This window comes from Pleurodeles waltl, chromosome 10, assembly GCF_031143425.1.
Source record: "Pleurodeles waltl isolate 20211129_DDA chromosome 10, aPleWal1.hap1.20221129, whole genome shotgun sequence".
Taxonomy (NCBI): domain Eukaryota; kingdom Metazoa; phylum Chordata; class Amphibia; order Caudata; family Salamandridae; genus Pleurodeles; species Pleurodeles waltl.
The window spans coordinates 899,176,907-899,197,225 of record NC_090449.1 but is presented as its reverse complement, the minus strand read 5'-3'; the positions used below and the strand labels follow the sequence as shown (position 1 = coordinate 899,197,225).

At 45.0% G+C, this 20,319-nt stretch overlaps 1 protein-coding gene across 1 annotated transcript; it reads left to right on the top strand.

The window, feature by feature from the left end:
• Positions 1 to 4,374: 4,374 nt before the first annotated feature.
• On the top strand, positions 4,375 to 19,586 carry LOC138262011 (uncharacterized). The gene is made up of 2 exons (XM_069211652.1): positions 4,375 to 5,317; positions 16,884 to 19,586. Exon 2 carries the CDS (start codon positions 17,286 to 17,288, stop codon positions 18,609 to 18,611), a length of 1,326 nt encoding a protein of 441 aa, XP_069067753.1. The 5' UTR covers positions 4,375 to 5,317; positions 16,884 to 17,285; the 3' UTR covers positions 18,612 to 19,586.
• Positions 19,587 to 20,319: the final 733 nt, after the last annotated feature.

Here is a 20,319-nt window from a genome sequence, read left to right as displayed (position 1 = left end):
CCCACCCACCCTGATGACAAAAGAAAGGGAACTCAATAAGTTGAGAGTGGAAGAGACCAGGCTGAAGCTTAAACAGTAACAGCTGGCTCTAGACAGGGAATCCCTAGTCTTATAAAAAGAGAGACAGAGGTTGGGGTTTGGACCCCATGGTGGTAGCAGCAGTATTTTTTATAGTAATCCTGTTATAGAGCATGATTCCAGGAATCTGCACAAGACCCCCTTACAAGGAGGGGGATGACAATAACAAGTGGTTTGCTGCACTTGAGAGGGCCTGTATGGTACAGGGTTGGGGTTCCCTTTGAAAGGGTAGGGGTTGACATAGTTGGCCCCCTTGACCCTCCTACTGCTTCAGGCAATAGGTTTATCTTGGTGGTAGTGGACCATGCCACAAGATATCCTGAAGCTATTCCTCTAAGGACCACTACAGCTCCTGCAGTGGCAAAAGCCCTCTTGGGAATCTTTTCCAGGGTGGGTTCCCCAAAAGAGGTTGTATCAGACAGGGGTAGCAACTTTATGTCTGCATACTTGAAGGCCATGTGGAGGGAATGTAGTGTAACATACAAATTCACCACACCTTATCATCCACAAACAAATGGACTGGTAGAGAGGTTTAATAAAACTCTCAAAGAAATGATAATGGGACTCCCTGAAAAACTCAGGAGGAGATGGGATGTCCTGTTACCTTGCCTCTTTTTTGCTTACAGGGAGGTACCCCAGAAAGAAGTGGGCTTCAGCCCCTTTGAACTCCTATTTGGACACCCTGTAAGAGGTCCTCTAACACTTGTAAAGGAGGGTTGGGAACAACCTTTAAAAGCTCCCAAGCAAGACATAGTGGACTATGTACTCGGCCTAAGATCCAGAATGGCTGAGTACATGAAAAAGGCCAGTAAAAACCTTCAGGCCAGCCAAGAGCTCCAAAAGCAATAGCATGACCAGAAGGCTGTTCTGATTCAGTACCAACCAGGACAGAAGGTGTGGGTATTGGAGCCTGTGGCCCCAAGAGCACTCCAAGACAAATGGAGTGGACCCCACATTATTGTTGAAAAGAAGAGAGAGGTCACCTATTTGGTTGACCTGGGCACTGCCAGGAGTCCCCTTAGTGTGCTCCATGTCAATCGCCTAAAACCCTACTATGACAGGGCTGATCTCACCCTGCTCATGGCAACAGATGAAGGACAGGAAGAAGAGAGTGACCCTCTCCCTGATCTCTTCTCTTCCACAGAACAAGATGCTCTAGTGGAAGGTGTAGTTCTAGCAGACTGTCTTATTGCTGAGCAGAAAGACAACTGCATAAATCTCCTGGGTCAGTTTTCTGAACTCTTTTCTACTGTGCCAGGCACCACTTCTTGGTGTGAGCACACTATAGATACTGGAGACAGCATGCCTGTCAAAAGTAAGATCTATAGGCAGCCTGACCATGTCAGGGACTGCATAAAACAAGAAGTTTAGAAAATGCTTGAACTGGGAGTGTTTGAACATTCTGAAAGCCCATGGGCCTCTCCTGTGGTGCTTGTACCAAAGCCTCACTCCAAAGATGGAAAAAGGGAAATGAGGTTTTGTGTAGATTACAGAGGTCTCAACCAGGTAACTAAAACTGATGTTCACCCTATACCCAGGGCAGATGAGCTCATAGATACACTGGCATCTGCCAAGTTTCTAAGCACCTTTGATTTGACTGCAGGGTATTGGCAGATCAAGTTATCAGAGGATGCTAAAGCAAAAACTGCATTTTCGACTATTGGAGGGCACTACCAATTCACAGTAATGCCCTTGGTTTGAAAAATGCACCTGCCACTTTTCAGAGGTTGGTGAATACAGTCCTGCAAGGGTTGGAGGCTTTTAGTGCAGCATATCTGGATGATATAGCTGTCTTTAGCTCCACCTGGGATGGTCACCTGGTCCACCTATGGAAAGTTTTGGAGGCCCTGCAGAAGGCAGGCCTCACTATCAAGGCTTCAAAGTGCCAGATAGGGCAGGGGGAAAGTGGTTTATCTGGGACACCTGGTAGGTGGAGAACAGATTGCACCACTTCAGGGGAAAATCCAAACTATCATGGATTGGGTTCCCCCTACAACTCAGACCCAGGTGAGAGCCTTCCTAGGCCTCACTGGGTATTACCGGAGGTTCATTAAGAACTATGGCTCCATTGCAGCCCCACTTAATGACCTCACTTCAAAGAAAATGCCTAAAAAGGTATTGTGGACAGCTAGCTGTCAGAAAGCTTTTGAGGAGCTCAAACAGGCCATGTGCACTGCACCTGTCCTAAAAAGCCCATGTTACTCCAAGAAATTCATTGTTCAAACTGATGCATCTGAATTAGGGGTAGGGGCAGTCTTATCACAACTCAATTCTGTGGGCCAGGATCAACCTGTTGCTTTTATCAGCAGGAGGTTGACCCCTAGAGAAAAGCGTTGGTCTGCCATAGAGAGGGAGGCCTTTGCTGTGGTCTGGGCACTGAAGAAGTTGAGGCCATATCTGTTTGGCACTCACTTCATAGTTCAGACAGACCACAAACCTCTACTTTGGCTAAAACAAATGAAAGGTGAAAACCCTAAATTGTTGAATTGGTCCATATCTCTTCAGGGAATGGACTATACAGTGCAACATAGACCTGGGAGTACCTACTCCAATGCAGATGAGCTCTCCAGATATTTCCACTTAGACAATGAAGACTCATCAGGTCATGGCTAGTCTTATTGTCCTTGGTTTGGGGGGGGTTGTGTAGGAAAGTACCATCTTGCCTGGCATGTTACTTCCCGGCATCCCCTGAGCCAGTTGCAGGTCAGTCAAGAGAAAACACCATAGCACAAGAGGAGGGTGCTGTTCAGCGTCCTGAAAGGACAAGCAGGAAGAAGACACATAAAGGTGATAACTGGCCGTAGAAACAGGCTGCAAAAGAAAAAGTCGTACCAGGTGAAACAATAGCAGAAGAAACTGATACAACCCGATTAGAGGATCTAAGCGAAGGAGAATTGCAAAGTGAACGCAGGTTGAAAGGAAAAAGAACTGCAAATAGAAGGTACGCAGGTCCTGCATGGGCATATGCAACGACATCTGAATGGCAACAAGAATTCCTAGCGTTCTGTTTTGATCGAGAAGTACCAGGCCAATACCACGGTACCTGAAATCAATCAGAGAAAGAGACTGTGTTAAAACTGAAATTGAAAAAGAAAATTGAAAGCTGAAAAGCTGAAAAGCTGAGAAAGAGACTTATAAATTACCAGATGTGACACTGATAACCTGAATTGACTTTGAAACCCGATTATGACAAGCTGCTAACCTGACTGACAAAAGGGTCCTGGAGTGAGTGAAGCGCTGTAAATACACGCAGAGAGAAAAAGAGACTTTGCATCAAGAGAAAAAAAGAAGAACTTTTAAATTGTCCTCAAGTTGATTGTTTGCTTTGAGTTGTTCTGCTGTTTGATTCTTTACAGACCATGGCTCATAATAGAGATAGTAGCAAGAAGGGTAAGGTATGTGGTTGGTTAAGTGTTATATTAGGTATTATGTGTGCAATAATAATTATAGGTGTGATTGTGGGAATGCCGTGGTTGGATAAGAAAGCGACTAACAATGCTTCAAAACCTGAGACTACAACACTAACACCGTGGGAAAAGTTTGAGCAAGATACAAAACACTTGCATGAGGGAACTAACTCAAAGGGGGAACTCTCCACTAATGTCTTCTATCGCTTGCTGAATGATTATGTTGAAACCATGGACGCGAAAAACTGTTATGCGTGCACAAAGATTCCTTCATCAGTGCAAGAAGGGGTCACTTATCATAGCTTACCATTAACATATGGGATAAGCTGTAGTTTGCTACTAACAAGATTCTATAATCAGGAACATATGCAATACTTTTATTCAAATTTGGATGTGGTGTTTTCTTTTGTGCCAGTGATTGAGTTTCTGAACAAATTAGCTAAGGAGCATAGTATAAAGATAGTTAGAGGTTTCTTCGTACCGACACTTACATTTGGGACAGCTTATGCACCCCGCAACAATCTGACCTGCTTATTAACACCTGTAGAGAAAAGCTTCTTAGATCACACTGACGATAGATGCAAAGCTTTGAAGGAGCGGCTAGAAAAGGGGCTAGAGAAACGCACATATACAAATGATTATGCTTACACTTCAATAAAGACACAAGGCAAATTAGCTATAGATGCATTACATGTAGGAAGGCTTTTTATATATAGGCCGAAATCTGAACATGACACTTTATTTGTGGGAATGAGTGAATGCAGACATGTGTTTTTGTTTCAGAGTAAATGGACATTCATGTTAAATGGACAGGCTCAAGCGATCCCTGGGATCTATTATATCTGTGGACTTAATGCTTATTACCGTCTCCCTAAGGGATGTGTGGAAAAATAAAATATCGCACCCTCATGCAATCACTGTGCCTTGACATCTGGACATCCATTTTGAGAGTAAGCATCCATTTTGAGAATGTGTTGACATTTTGGAGAATGCAGCAGAAGATAAATTGCAACGTGTGATGTGCTTCAGGCAGGATGTTAGCCACCCACATAGCTGTGGTTAAGCCGATTCTTCCGTTTCTAAGAAAAAGCTCGCTTCGACAGAATAACCTGTGGTTGGAAGAAAGTCACGCTTGTTTTCCCTTGTACTCTATTTTTTACCCCACGCTTCTGACATTTCTCCGTCTGCATGCTAGCTTCACATATTTCCACTGACGCACATCGGAGTGTTCCAGCTTCACATATTTCCACTGACGCATATAGACTGTTTTGTTTTTTTCTTTCTAAAGTTTGCTTGATGGAAAATTACCGAATACTGCCATTTGCTTGTGTTGTGCAAGAAATGTATAAAAGCTGCAAGCTGCGCAATGTTGGGCAGACCACTCCCTAACCCGCTTGGTGAGGGAGCTCTCCCTTAACTCGAGTTATTGAAATAAACCCTGATTATACTCCACGTCCCGGACTCTGTCTCCTTCCTCATTTACCTATTACTAGAAAATTATGAAATAAGATAAGGTAAAATAAATTATTTACCACATTTTTGGCGCCCGAACAGGGACCTTCCCTTCTCTACACGCGCCGGTTTTTGCCGGCCGCGGTGTTTTCCCCTGTTTCCTCTCTTGACGGACTTCAGGTGCACCCGGTGGGGATTTCCCACCGAATTCCTTCGGAGATGCGGGGGATTGACTGAGACCGGCATACATATGAGGCGGTGAGAGACGCGGGAGGTCCATACCCGAGCCCGACATCGAGGAGTTGAGGAGTCCGAGACGTCTGAGATCCCTGACACGCGCAGCGTCTGGATTCGATCGAAAATTCTGGATTTGCTGTTCGGTGAGTATTACTGAATAGTATCAAGACGTTTTCCGATTAAGGAAACGGTAAAGGTATAGATTTAGTAACAAAATGTCGTTGTTTGCCAAATTTAAGACTAAATCTAAGGATAAAAAGTTTTTAGAAAAAGAGGTGGTTCTTCCACCTAAGGACACGCTAGCTAGATTTATGTATAATAAACATGGCATGTCGGCAATAGTCTTTTTGGACTTATGGGTGGAATATACTGAGAAGTTGGAAGAAAAATATCGGTGGCCCAGCAGCGGGACTTTTGATATAGAAAGTATCCTTAAGGTAGAGGAACAGTTGTTCAAAAGGAAAGCGAGACAGGCTCAATTAGATTCTGTGGAATGGTGGAGGAAAGAAGCCCATAGGAGACAGGAGAAAGCTCAGAATAAAGTTGAAAAAGCGCAGAAAATGTCAGAAAAAGCGAAGTCAGACGAATTATTGCAGACAGGAAAGGAGACAGTTCTTGACCAAACAATTAGAGAAAAACAAGGAAATATGACCGGTCTGTATCCGGTATTACCTAAATGTGAGGTTGCTGGTCAGGTTAAATTGAAACATGGTCCCCTTCCCAGCGCTCCTATAGATTTTGAAGAGGCACCCCTCATAGACTTATTGGACGTACCACCCCCGTATTCTACTGATATGCGGCCCGTCCATCCTGGACCTGGTCAAGCGGTAACACCTCCCCCAGCTATAATTGACAACCTTTCTGTAACCGGACGTCTCCGGACGCCGGTTTCCAGGACATTGTGCGGAACGGACGCGAGCCTGTGACGTCAGACGCCTTCGGCGTCTGGACGACAACCGAAAGAAAAGACGGACCAAAAGAGGACGAAGGGAGAGAGGAGACGGAAGTGGTGTCTCGACGTGCGCGACCGGAGGAGAAGGAGACCGGGACGCCGACGACAGAGAAGAAGGAACCCGCCGAAGGAACCAAGACCCCGAGAGAGAGAGGAGAGCCCCGGGGCTCTCCCGCCCCCGTCGGAGAGAAGCCGGGAGGCTGCCAAAGTGCCGGCCACGTCCCAGGAGGGGCGTGGTCACCTCAGAGCCGGGCCCCTGACGAAGAGGAGGACCGGAGACCTTCCCAAGGCTGGACCGCGTTACTCACGGACTACCACCAAAACCCTGAAAGAGAAAAACAAGGGGGAACTTTTTTTGTTAATTATTTCTGGATTGCAAGTGCGTTATCCGTGTGAACAAAACAAGGGATAAAAAGCCATCCTTAAAAACCAAAACACGAATAAAATAACTAAAACCTACCTTCTGCGCCTGTTATCTTATTCCAATATCCCTTTTATGTGCTTCAGGGATAAAGAACCCATTACAGTGGTGTCAGAAGTGGGATATTGGAATAACTACAGGTAACCAAAGACGATGGAGGGCACACCCAGCCTATCGGAGATGATGCAGCAGCTAGCCGCAGGGCAGAGGCATCTGCAAGTAGTATGGGAAGAGCAACAGAAGGAGGCTAAAGTGGAAAGGGAGGCCCTACAAAGCGCTCTGAAAAGTCAGGCCACTATCATGGCCAACAATCAGTTGGTCCATGAGACTGCAATCAAAAACCTCACGGACACTATTGCCACTACCCGGGTACATCCGAACGTACCCAGTTCGGTCCTGCAGCGATATCAGGAAGGCGAAGACCCGGATGCCTTTTTCACGAATTTCGAGCGGGTTGCTACTTCCGCCACCTGGCCCCCGGATAGGTGGGGCCAATACATCGCCCCGTTATTGACAGGAACTCTCCAAGCGGCTTATCAAGCGGTAAACCCCGGCGGAACGACACCCTATCAGGATATTAAGAAGAGTATCCTGGAGCGGGTGGGGTTTGATACAGAACATTATAGGGTCCGGTTTAGGAAAGCCAAGTGGGGACCCTCCGAGAATCCCCGGGCCCTATATTTTCGAATTAAGGACTTAGGTCTCAAGTGGCTAGGTCCCATTGGGACCAATAGGGAGGATATCATTGAGGTTGTTCTCCTAGAACAATATCTAGATGCTCTACCTACCAATACCCGTAATTGGATCAAGCAACACCCAAGTCCAGATACTAACACCACTATTGAATTAGCCTGTGCCTTTCATCGCTCCCTCGAGTTCAAAATCCCTCCCGTACGGCCAACACTTAACCCCCTCCGACAGAACCTCGGACCCTCCCCATCCCTAGGGCGAAAACCAACCGAGGATCCGGGAAAATTACGAGGTCCAGAAAGACCCTATATGCAACAACCACAGTGTTTTAGCTGTGGAGAGTGGGGACATATCGCCCGGGTTTGCCCACTGAAGTCAGAAAAGTCAGAGCCGATGGAAATAGGAGTCACCAGGGGGAGAGTCTTCTATACAGGGGGAAAGGAAACCCGATACAAGAAGAGACTTGTTATCAATGGAAGAACCACAGTAGCGCTCATCGACTCAGGGTGCAGCCAATCTGTAATTCGTGCTGATTTATTGGAAAAACCCCTTTTTGCTTCAGGGCTTACAGTATCCATATGTTGTATTCATGGAGATACAAGAGAATACCCCCTAATCTGGACAACTTTGTCCTGGGATGGAAAAGAAGTCCCCATAAGGATGGGGGTGGTGGAACGATTAGTCGAAGAAGCTATCATAGGAACCGACTTCCCTGACTTTTCGGAACTTCTTGACAGTACAAAAGACTCTGAAAACATGAGCACATGGTGGAAAAGAGCTCCTTTTTCTAGTACACCAATAACACCACCGGTGCTTAAATACCGACCCTCCCGAAAAGAAAAGAGAGAAACCCGAAGAGTCTTTGCCCAAGGAAACATGAGTCCAGATAGGGTAATTACAAAGGTCCTTACTCTTACTGACCTTCCCCCATTCCGTAGTTGTCAAAGGGAAGATCCGAGTTTGATCCATGCCTGGAAAAATGCCCGACCACGGGAACCCCAAGACAAAAGCCCCTCTTTTACCATAATCAGAAACCTGTTGTACCGTGTCACTGGTAATAACCGAGAAGAAAAGAAGCAGCTATTAGTCCCCGAACCTTATAGACCACAAGTCCTACACCTAGCCCATAGCCAGCCAGGGGGGGGTCACTATGGCAGGGAAAAAACGGAAGAATATCTGTTGAGGAAGTTTTACTGGCCGGGGGTCTTTTCACAGATTAGGAGGTTTTGTCAGCAATGTCCCAAATGCCAAATGATTGATCCTGGTCCCAAAGGAAGAGCCCCCTTACAACCGTTGCCCATTATAGACATCCCTTTTTCAAGAATAGGAATGGACATTGTAGGTCCTCTCCTACCTTCTTCTAGAGGATACCGTTATATACTGGTATTAGTGGATTATGCCACCAGATATCCAGAAGCCATCCCACTCAGCAGTATTAACTCCAAGAGCGTAGCTCATGCAATGATAGGGTTCTTCTCCCGAATAGGCTTTCCCCGAGAAATTTTAACAGACCAAGGTACCCAGTTCATGTCCAACTTGATGTCACAAATATGTCAACTTCTGGGGATCAAACAGTTACGGACAGCGGTTTATCATCCTCAAACGGATGGTTTGGTAGAAAGGTATAACCGCACTCTGAAAACTCTACTAAAGAAATCTATTTCAGAGACAGGTAAGGACTGGGATAGAAAACTCCCCTTAGTGTTATACGCTATCAGGACCCATGAACAAGCTTCCACGGGCCATAGTCCATTTGAATTATTGTTCGGACGACAGCCCAGGACCTTGTTAGATATGGCTGCCGAGTTATGGGAGGAGGAGGACGGAGAAAAATCCCTCTTAGAATATACCCAGGAGTTAAAAACCAACATCCAAAATGTGTGGGAAAATGTAAGGGAGCATATGGAAAAGGCTCAAGAAAAGCAGAAAAGATATTACGACAGGAATACCCAATTAAGGACCTTTACCATAGGTGATAAGGTGTTAGTGCTTCTCCCTAGCTCAGACAACAAGTTGCTGGCAAAGTGGCAGGGACCTTATAAAGTGATAGGGGTAATAACCCCCGTGACCTATAAGATCCAGCTCACAGATAGTTCCAACCGGTCCCAGACCTTTCATGTCAATCTATTGAAAAAATGGGAAGAGCCACAGGGAGAACCAACCAGGGGATGCCTAGTTAACACCGTTAAGGAGTTAGAGATAGGGTGGTGTCCCACTGAGCATCCTAGCGGAAACGAGGTGCCTCCCATAAATAGCGAAATCTCGATCCAACAGAGTGAGCAATTAAATCAGCTCCTCCATGTTCATGCCCATGTGTTCTCCTCGATACCAGGCAAGACCAAGCTGGTACATCATCAAATCATAACCCCACCTGGCAAGGTCATACGCTTACGACCATATCGTATCCCAGAAGCTAGAAAGATCCTGGTAGAAAACGAAATAGAAAAGATGTTAGACCTAGGCGTTATAGAGCCTTCCCAGAGTCCCTGGTGTTCCCCGGTGGTATTAGTGCCAAAGCCAGATGGGTCCATACGTTTCTGTATTGACTTTAGACAAGTCAATTCTATATCCCAGTTTGATACCTATCCCCTTCCAAGGGTAGACGAACTCTTAGAGAAGTTGGGAAAAGCTAGGTACATGTCTACACTCGACTTGACCAAAGGCTATTGGCAGATTCCTTTGACGCCAGAAGATAAAGAGAAAACGGCCTTCTCTACCCCCTCTGGGTTATACCATTTTAAGGTTCTCCCTTTCGGGTTACATGGGGCACCCGCCACCTTCCAACGTCTCATCGACACCATTCTACGACCTCATACCAGATACGCTGCCGCGTATCTGGATGATATCGTTATCCACAGCGAGACTTGGGAGGACCACTTGACACATTTAACCAAAATCTTTACAGCGTTACGAGGGGCGGGGTTAACAGCCAATGCCTCCAAAAGCCGATTGGCGTTCAATGAGATCTCTTATCTAGGATATCATATAGGGAAAGGTATACTTAGACCACAAATGAGTAAAGTTGAAGCCATCCTACGGATAGAGGCACCCACAACGAAAAAGGAGGTCCGCTCATTCTTAGGCTTAGTAGGCTACTACCGAAGATTTATACCCCATTATTCCACCGTGGCCGCTCCCCTAACCGATCTCCTGAGGAAAGGACAAAAAAAAAATATCACGAATTTAAACCCCGTACAATCCCATAGTTACCGTACCCTCCAAAGATACCTCACTACCCAACCGATTTTAAAATGTCCTGACTTCACTGTCCCCTTTCACCTCCAAACGGATGCCTCAGACGTGGGTCTGGGGGCCGTGCTTTTTCAGAAAGATGGGAAAGGTATTAGTCACCCCGTGGTCTTTATTAGCCGTAAACTGTTTCCCAGGGAGCGAAACTATCCCATTATTGAGCGAGAATGTCTCGCCATCAAGTGGGCACTTGAGAGCCTCCAATATTACCTCCTGGGAAGATCCTTTCTATTATATACGGACCACGCTCCCCTCACCTGGCTATCGAGGTATAAAGATACTAACAGTCGCATATTGAGATGGTTTATGGAGCTTCAACCTTTCTCCTTCCAGGTTTGCCATCTCCCTGGTGATCTTATGGGACAGGCTGACTATTTATCCCGGTTCCCGGGACCTTTGGGGCTCGAACAGCCCCATTCAAGGGAGGGGATGTGTAACCGGACGTCTCCGGACGCCGGTTTCCAGGACATTGTGCGGAACGGACGCGAGCCTGTGACGTCAGACGCCTTCGGCGTCTGGACGACAACCGAAAGAAAAGACGGACCAAAAGAGGACGAAGGGAGAGAGGAGACGGAAGTGGTGTCTCGACGTGCGCGACCGGAGGAGAAGGAGACCGGGACGCCGACGACAGAGAAGAAGGAACCCGCCGAAGGAACCAAGACCCCGAGAGAGAGAGGAGAGCCCCGGGGCTCTCCCGCCCCCGTCGGAGAGAAGCCGGGAGGCTGCCAAAGTGCCGGCCACGTCCCAGGAGGGGCGTGGTCACCTCAGAGCCGGGCCCCTGACGAAGAGGAGGACCGGAGACCTTCCCAAGGCTGGACCGCGTTACTCACGGACTACCACCAAAACCCTGAAAGAGAAAAACAAGGGGGAACTTTTTTTGTTAATTATTTCTGGATTGCAAGTGCGTTATCCGTGTGAACAAAACAAGGGATAAAAAGCCATCCTTAAAAACCAAAACACGAATAAAATAACTAAAACCTACCTTCTGCGCCTGTTATCTTATTCCAATATCCCTTTTATGTGCTTCAGGGATAAAGAACCCATTACACTTTCAGAACACACCCGACATCTTTCTCTGGAAGAGACAGCGTGAGGGGACGAAGCAGCGGGCGGGGAGGATAAAGTGCAGTGTCCCCATGATCCATTATATAAAAGATATCCCGCTTTGGATGAACAAGGAAAACAGTTACTTGATAGTTGGACTAAAATAGAGAAAATGCCTGCAGTACAAAGTACCATTGACAGTATGATTGAATATATGTTACGAGGTGGAGATTCCACCGCATATAAAGATGTTATGAAGGGAAAAAATAAGAGACAAAAAATGCACATATATACTTTCATGACACTTCTCTTTGCACGATATTTCCAGGCAAATGGTTTGAAAATTCCTACAACATTAGCAGACATTATTAATGACCTTAATGAAAAGACCGAAGAAGTAGAGGATGAGATAGATGGAGCAGTAGGTACCTTATTGGCCCTTATGATACAACAACAACGTAAATTCAAAGAGGGTCCCTCACGACCTACTAAGCAATGTCCACTTCGTGGGGACCTCGGAAAAAGAGAAAAATTTACCCCCTCTACGTATACAACTGTTTCCTTTTTTCCCGAGGCCCCAACGAGTGAAGAATTATATGAGGAAACAGAGGAAGCCTTAGAATGGTTCCTTGATCAGGAACCTCCCTTAACAGTTGAGGAGCAGGAATTAGCTCGTACCGCCACCCTGTGGACCTCGCAACCAAAAATATACAATCCAGATGTCATTGCCCAGTTATTTTCTAATCTCCCACTTACACAACGTAGATTGGCCAGTATATATATGACCCAACACTTGATGACGCTAAATAAAATAATTAGGCCCCATCAAAAGGCCCTCGAAGATTTATTGTCTAGGTGCACGTCCTTAACATTCGTACAAGACCCAAGTCTGTTTTTGAACATATTCCTCGAGGCTAGACAGGAGTATCATGACGAAGTAACACAAACACTTCTTCGGTCACGACACCGTGATTTACAACAGAAAGACACACTTCGTCATTTTCCTCTCAGAGAGGTACACCCACGAACAGATGTTGGAAATAACTTGCACAGAGTTTTTGTGCATACCCCCCTTACTAAAATGGAAATTATGAAAATGAAAGAAATGGTTCCATCCCATTCTAAGGATCCTACAGGATTCTTTAAAGAACTCGCGGATGTCCTTACAATGGGAACATATACATTAGCAGATATGACAATCATGTTGAAACATTTGTTGCCCTCGGGGATTTATGAAAAATTGAGAGAGAAAAACTGGGTAGTTGATGCTGTTGAATTAAATTGGGCAAATCTTGAAACACATGAAAGTACTCGCGAACCGGGGGGAGATATACACCAGGATATAAAGGCGTTGCCAGGTCTTATTCTCAAAGTATTACCCCAACTCCTCACTACTAAAAAAGAGGATTGGGACGCCATTTCGGCTTGTAAGCAAAAACCTGGTGAGGATACTGGGGATTATTATTCCCGATTAGAGGAATGTTTCGCTATCAATAGCGGTCTTAAACCAAATAGTGACTCTTACCCCCACCTGTTTGTGTCCAAATTGGTAGAAAATAGCTTGCCTAAACTAAAAGAAAGGGTTCAAAGAGTTGAAAGCTCCTGGCAGGCTCAGACTCCCTCCCAAGTTTTACGAATATTACAATATCATCAAAATAGACTGAGGGAGGAAGAAGAGCGTGAAAAAACAAGACTGAAAGAAACTAAGATAAGAGCTTTAGTCGCACAGACTGTAATGCCCAGAACAGGCCCGCCGCCACAACAACAAAAGACAACAACTACCTCCAAGGGTGTTTGTAATTACTGTAAGAAACAAGGACACTATGTCAAAGACTTACAAGGGAATGTAACATGCCCTGTTCTGAAACACAATTTGGCCACCGGTAAAACGTTATCTAGACCCCATGTTCCTCGGGAACAATACAAAACAGAGGGAAGAGTTCCCAAGAGCCAGGATAGAGAAATAAAACAGAGCGCACAGATGTACATGAATGGAGAGGATAATGGGTATGCCGATTTTCCCAGTTTCTTCTGAAGTTGCCCAGGGAGGGAAGAGGATAAATTGCCCCTTATCCCTATACCTGTGGACCAGACTGGTCCATATGTGGACGTTTACCTCCTGGGACAAGAAAATAAGTTTTTATTGGATACCGGGGCAAGCAAAACAACAATTGATCACAATGAACTGCCTCAAGCACCACTGTCAGGAAATAAAAATGTTTCCCTAGGTTTTTCAGGTCAGCCCATTACTAGTAGTACTTCAGAGCCCTTACCTTTACAAGTCGGCCCCCTCACCACGACCACCGATCTTCTTTTAACAGATGCTTGCCCCGAAAATTTGCTAGGCATTAAACAACTGAAAGAATTGGGAGCTATTATAGTATGCTCCCCCCAGGACGTACGCCTTTTCTTACGAGATTTTAAAGGCCACTATACCGTTAGAGAGTTGGATCCTCGGCTTGCACACCTTCCCCCCGAATTGTGGGCCACCAGCTCCACCTCGGTTGGGCGAATGACTATTGCGCCTCACAAAATTATATTGAAAGATGGAGCCATACTACCACGATTACGCCAGTATAAAATACCTCCGCAAGCTGAGAGAGATCTCATTTCCATCATAGAAGATCTCATCAAAGCAGGGGTAGTGATAGAAGTACCTTCAAACACAGTTAATTCCCCTGTATTACCAGTAGCAAAGAAAGTTCAACAAGGTGAAAATCCCAGTTATAGACTGGTAGTTGATTTACGAGAACTCAATAAGTGTGTGGTGTCCCAACATCCTGTTGTACCAGATATCTCCACACTTTTAACTACTATTGATTGTGAGGCATCTTATTTCACCGTCATCGACCTCAAGAATGCGTTCTTCAGCGTACCCATACATGAAGATAGCCAGTATTTGTTCGGGTTCTCACTGTCCGGAAGGAGCTTCCGGTTTACGCGAGCTCCTCAAGGCTTCACTGACAGCCCGAGCATCTACAGTCAGGCATTAAAAAGACAATTAGACACTATACAAATGCCTCAAAATACTGCACTCCTGCAATACGTCGATGATTTACTCATCACGGCTCGCTCTGAACAGTCATGTGTACAAGCTTCGTTAATTGTATTAACGTTTCTTGCTGAAAATGGTCATAAGGTGTCACCAAACAAGTTACAGTTTTGTCAACAGCAAGTGGCCTACTTAGGGCACTTGCTGTCGAAGGAGGGTAGACAACTAACACAAGAAAGAATACAGTTGGTACTAAATATACCCCAACCAAAAACACAGAAACAAGTACGTGAATTCATAGGATTAACATCCTACTGCAGACAATGGATCCCTCAGTTTGCATTAATATCTAAACCACTTGTACACCTTACAACATTGGAAGCAAGTGCAACACCCCAACTTCCCTGGACAGAGGAACATACACACGCATTCCAAACGTTGAAACAAGCAATGTGTCAGGCTCCTGTATTAGCTACCCCCGATTACCACAAAGATTTTACATTATTTGTTACTGAGAAAAATGGGACTGCTTTGTCAGTTCTTACACAGGAACAAGCAGGCAAACAAAGGGCGTGCGGATATTTTTCATCCATTCTGGATCCAGTAGCGCAAGCCCTTCCTGCATGCCTGAAAGCTGTAGCAGCGACAGCCCAAGCTATCAGACAAAGTGACACCATAGTATTAGGACACCCACTAGTAGTAAGGGTTCCTCATGCAGTGGAACTACTACTCAATAGAACACAGACTCAACATTTGACCATAGCCAGATTGACAGGGTATGAACTGACACTGTTCCAACCCCACATTCAAATACTTAGATGTAACACCCTAAATCCAGCGACACTCTTACCCCTCCCTGAAGAGACAGACGGAGTACATGATTGTATAGAAGTGATTGAACAAGTGACGAAACCAAGATCAGACCTAGGAGATATTCCTTTAAAAGATGCGGAACAAAATATATATGTGGACGGCTCATGTAAAAGAAATGAAAAAGGGGAACTGAAAGCGGCCTATGCAGTAACCACAAAAACACAGGTACTAGAATGTCGACAAATACCAATTCTCTCGGCGCAGGCTGCAGAATTAATAGCCTTGAGTAGAGCTTGTCACATAGGGAAGAAAAAAAAGATAAACATTTACACCGATTCACAGTATGCCTTTGGGGTAGTACACAATTTCGGAACGCTATGGAGAGAAAGAGGCTTCATGACATCCCATGGATCAAAAATACAACATGCAGACCTCATAACACAGTTATTGGACGACATACACTTGCCCGAACAAATAGCTGTAATTAAATGCAAAGCACATTCAAAGGGAACAGACGATGTCGCTATAGGAAATGCCTTAGCCGACCAAACAGCTCAGGAAATGACGCAGAAAGACGTAGAAAAAGGGTCACCCCATGACCTTGCATTTATAGGACATACACAAACTACCAGAGATACCGCTATTGATATACTAGACATACAGAGTCATGCTACAAAAGAAGAAAAAGAAAAATGGAAAAAGGAGGGAGGGATCTTGACAGACCAGGGATGGATGGTGCCACACAAGGCAGTCTGGTATCTACCGGACGCCATGGTACAGATCATTATAGAAACAATACATGGGCCAGCCCATTTAGGAGAAAAGGCTATGCTAGATGCAACAAGATCTATATGGGACAATAAGCACCTTAGAGCCGCAGCCAAAAACAAGGTCCAAACATGCATGATATGTTGCCAGTACAACATCGGGAAGGGTGTGACAGTAAGCTCAGGAGGATTTCATCCTCCGGAACATCCTTTTGAGGTCATACAAATGGACTACATACAAATGGAAAGATGCAGAGGATACAAGTATGTCCTTGTAGTAGTATGTACATTAACAAGGTGGACAGAAGCCTACCCCGTACCTGATTATACTGCCAACACCACTGCTAAACAATTGATTAAGGAGTATTTTCCTAGGTTTGGTCTACCTCGAGTCATATACTCTGACAATGGCCAACCATTCTCATCTGAATTAATGAAGAAAATTTCGCTCTTGCTGGGATACCAGTGGAAATTCCACTGCGTACGCCATCCACAGGCAGCTGGTCTAGTCGAGCGACACAACCAAACGCTAAAAAACAAATTGGCAAAAATCTGTGCCGATAAGAAAGTTGATTGGATAACAGCTTTACCTGTAGCATTGTTCTACATGAGAATGGTTCCCCATTCCAGGACTGGACTAGCTCCCTATGAGATAGTTTTTGGTAGACCACCTAACATATGGGGGACACCGCGAGCTAAGGCTATAACAGACATTGAACTACCTGTATTGACAGATTATCTGGCTTCTTTGATGTCTGCACTTCAATCTTGTCGTTCACAGGTTGCAGCTGCATTTCCTGATAATACCGAACCTAAAGAACACCAGATCAGACCGGGAGACTGGGTCCTCATCCGGAATTTTGATCGCGCGACGCCTCTTGAGCCCAGGTGGAAGGAACCCAAGCTTGTTCTATTGGTTACCCGAACAGCCGTGAAAGTCGAAGGACGGAAGGGCTGGTTACACGCCAGCCACTGTAAGAAATACTTTTCTAACGAAGGGGCAGAGGACACCTTGCCTCACCTGATTCCAAAACATTCTGAACAATTGACATTACCCACAGAAGAAAGTCCCCAACAGTTATACAAGTCGAAACTTAGGTCTTCTTCCCGAGCCCAGGTCACTTAAGTCCAAACAAGCTCCTCTTGTTGGTGAAACGGCAGGGGCTCAAGGGAGATACGCCTAATGGCAAGGCTTGTGACAGAAACAAGGATGGAACAAAAGAGATTAAGGGACAAATATAAGAGAAGAATGTGTGCTGGGAAAAATATTTTTGTATTGATATTAATGTTTTTGTTGGCAGCAATAGCATGTGTGAGTTGGATACTGTATGTGGTTTTTCCTCCAAGCAAACGAGTTCAGACACCCCTTAATGACACTCAAGAACACACACATCACGATCTTCCACCTCATGAGTTGGCACATAGAGTAGCTATGCAGAACAACACCTTTGTGAAGCTATTACACTACTCACATCAAGTGGTTAATACCACTAATTGCTGGGTATGTGGACGGATTCCCCCTCACCAAGATGAAGGGGGAATGCCATTAACACCATTTCCATTCTCATATAACGGCTCATGCGAGGCCTGGTTTGCCCTGATCACAGCTTACAACAGGTCTGAGATGCCAACAGATCAAAAGGACTGGCCCTGGGGTAATCTAAACACTGTCCTTCAAACGGTCTGTTATCCTGATGAGGAAGGGTTACCACAGGCTAATGGAACGGTATTCGAAAGTGAAGAATACCGACAGGATGACTTGACTTTTAAGCTGAAAAGACCCAGGTCTCAAGGAGAGGGAGGGCCAATAACTATATCCGTTTTCAAAGTAAAAGGACACCTGTGCATCCAGAAGACTGGCACTATCTCTGTAGGATACAGTGAATGCAATTTTACTGTGAAATTTACGGATCATGGTCGGTCCTCATTTCAGACCACCAGACATACCTATTTCATTTGCGGCCAGTCTGCCTATGTCCGTCTTCCCTACAACTGGGGGGGGAGATGTTATATATCCTTCTTATTGCCACCTGTTTTCCTTGCCTCTTCAACGTACCACAAGGATCATCGAATTAGTGCAGGGAGGTACAAGAGGTATATAGATACATCCGGAATAGATCAAACTGAAACTGCTGCGGAACAATATACTGATTTTAATAGAGGTTTTTTCTTCTTCATCGGACCAGTGCAGAACAGTAAGCTTATACGTAGACTTACTCGAACAGTAGAGGCAGTTGTGAATCAGACTATAGCCGCTTTGGGGAACTTGACTCAGGAACAATCCGCTATCAGAATGGTAGCGCTCCAGAATCGTCTTGTTCTCGACGTCATACTAGCGGAGAAGGGTGGGGCTTGTAAAATTATCGGGTCGAGCTGTTGCATTTTCATTCCCGATAACGCCCCTTCAGTCTATAAAGCTATTTCCAAATTACACAAAATAGCATCAGGATTACACCAGGATGGTTTTGGGGGTTGGTATCCTCCTGGGGCTGGGAGTTACTATCCATAGTTGGGATAATATTCGCAGTGCTTATGGGGTGTTGTCTCTGCCTACAGTGTGGTCCACCACTCTGTGGATTATGTGCTACCCTGTGCACCCCTAGAAGACCTAAGCCGGAGGAAGAAAATGCCAGGATCTACCTCAATGGCCTGTACTGACAGTGATTGCACTCTGGTGCAAGGAGGGGATGTGGAAAAATAAAATATCGCACCCTCATGCAATCACTGTGCCTTGACATCTGGACATCCATTTTGAGAGTAAGCATCCATTTTGAGAATGTGTTGACATTTTGGAGAATGCAGCAGAAGATAAATTGCAACGTGTGATGTGCTTCAGGCAGGATGTTAGCCACCCACATAGCTGTGGTTAAGCCGATTCTTCCGTTTCTAAGAAAAAGCTCGCTTCGACAGAATAACCTGTGGTTGGAAGAAAGTCACGCTTGTTTTCCCTTGTACTCTATTTTTTACCCCACGCTTCTGACATTTCTCCGTCTGCATGCTAGCTTCACATATTTCCACTGACGCACATCGGAGTGTTCCAGCTTCACATATTTCCACTGACGCATATAGACTGTTTTGTTTTTTTCTTTTTAAAGTTTGCTTGATGGAAAATTACCGAATACTGCCATTTGCTTGTGTTGTGCAAGAAATGTATAAAAGCTGCAAGCTGCGCAATGTTGGGCAGACCACTCCCTAACCCGCTTGGTGAGGGAGCTCTCCCTTAACTCGAGTTATTGAAATAAACCCTGATTATACTCCACGTCCCGGACTCTGTCTCCTTCCTCATTTACCTATTACTAGAAAATTATGAAATAAGATAAGGTAAAATAAATTATTTACCACAGATGGTATGGGACATGTTATTTGGGAATAGTTTTCCCAAAGATTTACTAGATTGATGACTTAAAACAAATACCTAAAGCATCTGAATTACAACATGCTAGACAAAAACGAGAGACAACGGCTGCTGTCGTTGGTGACATATTTGGAGCCATAATTCCTTCAGTAGGGGTTATTCTAAACTCCATAAAGATTCAAAAGTTGTCTACTATTGTGGATAACATGCTGACAAATTCTACAGGGGCGATACTCCTGATGGATACTGAACTTGCTGCGGAAAGTGCTATTACTCTTCAAAATTGGCTTGCTTTAGACATTCTTTTAGCAAAGAGCGGCGGAGTCTGCAAGATGCTCAACGAGCGTCATTGTTGCTCGTATATACCGGATAATAGTAAAAAGATTAGAGGTATGCTTACTAACCTAACTAGAGATAGTGCAGATTTGAAGGATTTGAAGGAACCTGGAGTGTGGGAGAAAGTGGGAAAAGGAATTGCTAGAGTAGGGAGCTGGTTTAGCAACATTTGGAATGGGGTTCTTGCACAAATACTAGGGGGTCTATTAATTGTTCTGGCCTGTTTATTAGGTTTATGGGGAGCATGCAAAATTAATTACAAAATTAAAAGAAATTGGACAAAGAGAAATAAGAAGAATGAGGAAAGTGAAAGGGAGAAAATGTTTAATGACATTTGGGAAAGTTCACACAAGGGACAAGATGTTGAAATGCGCATTATGCGCAAGGTGAAAAATTAGAAGTAAAAGGTCAAAAGGGAAAGGTTTGTGTGATGACGAACGTCATCAAAGGAGGGACTGAGAGAGCGTAGCTTCTATAATCTATATTAACATGAAATGTTTATGAATTAATGTATGATAATGCTGCT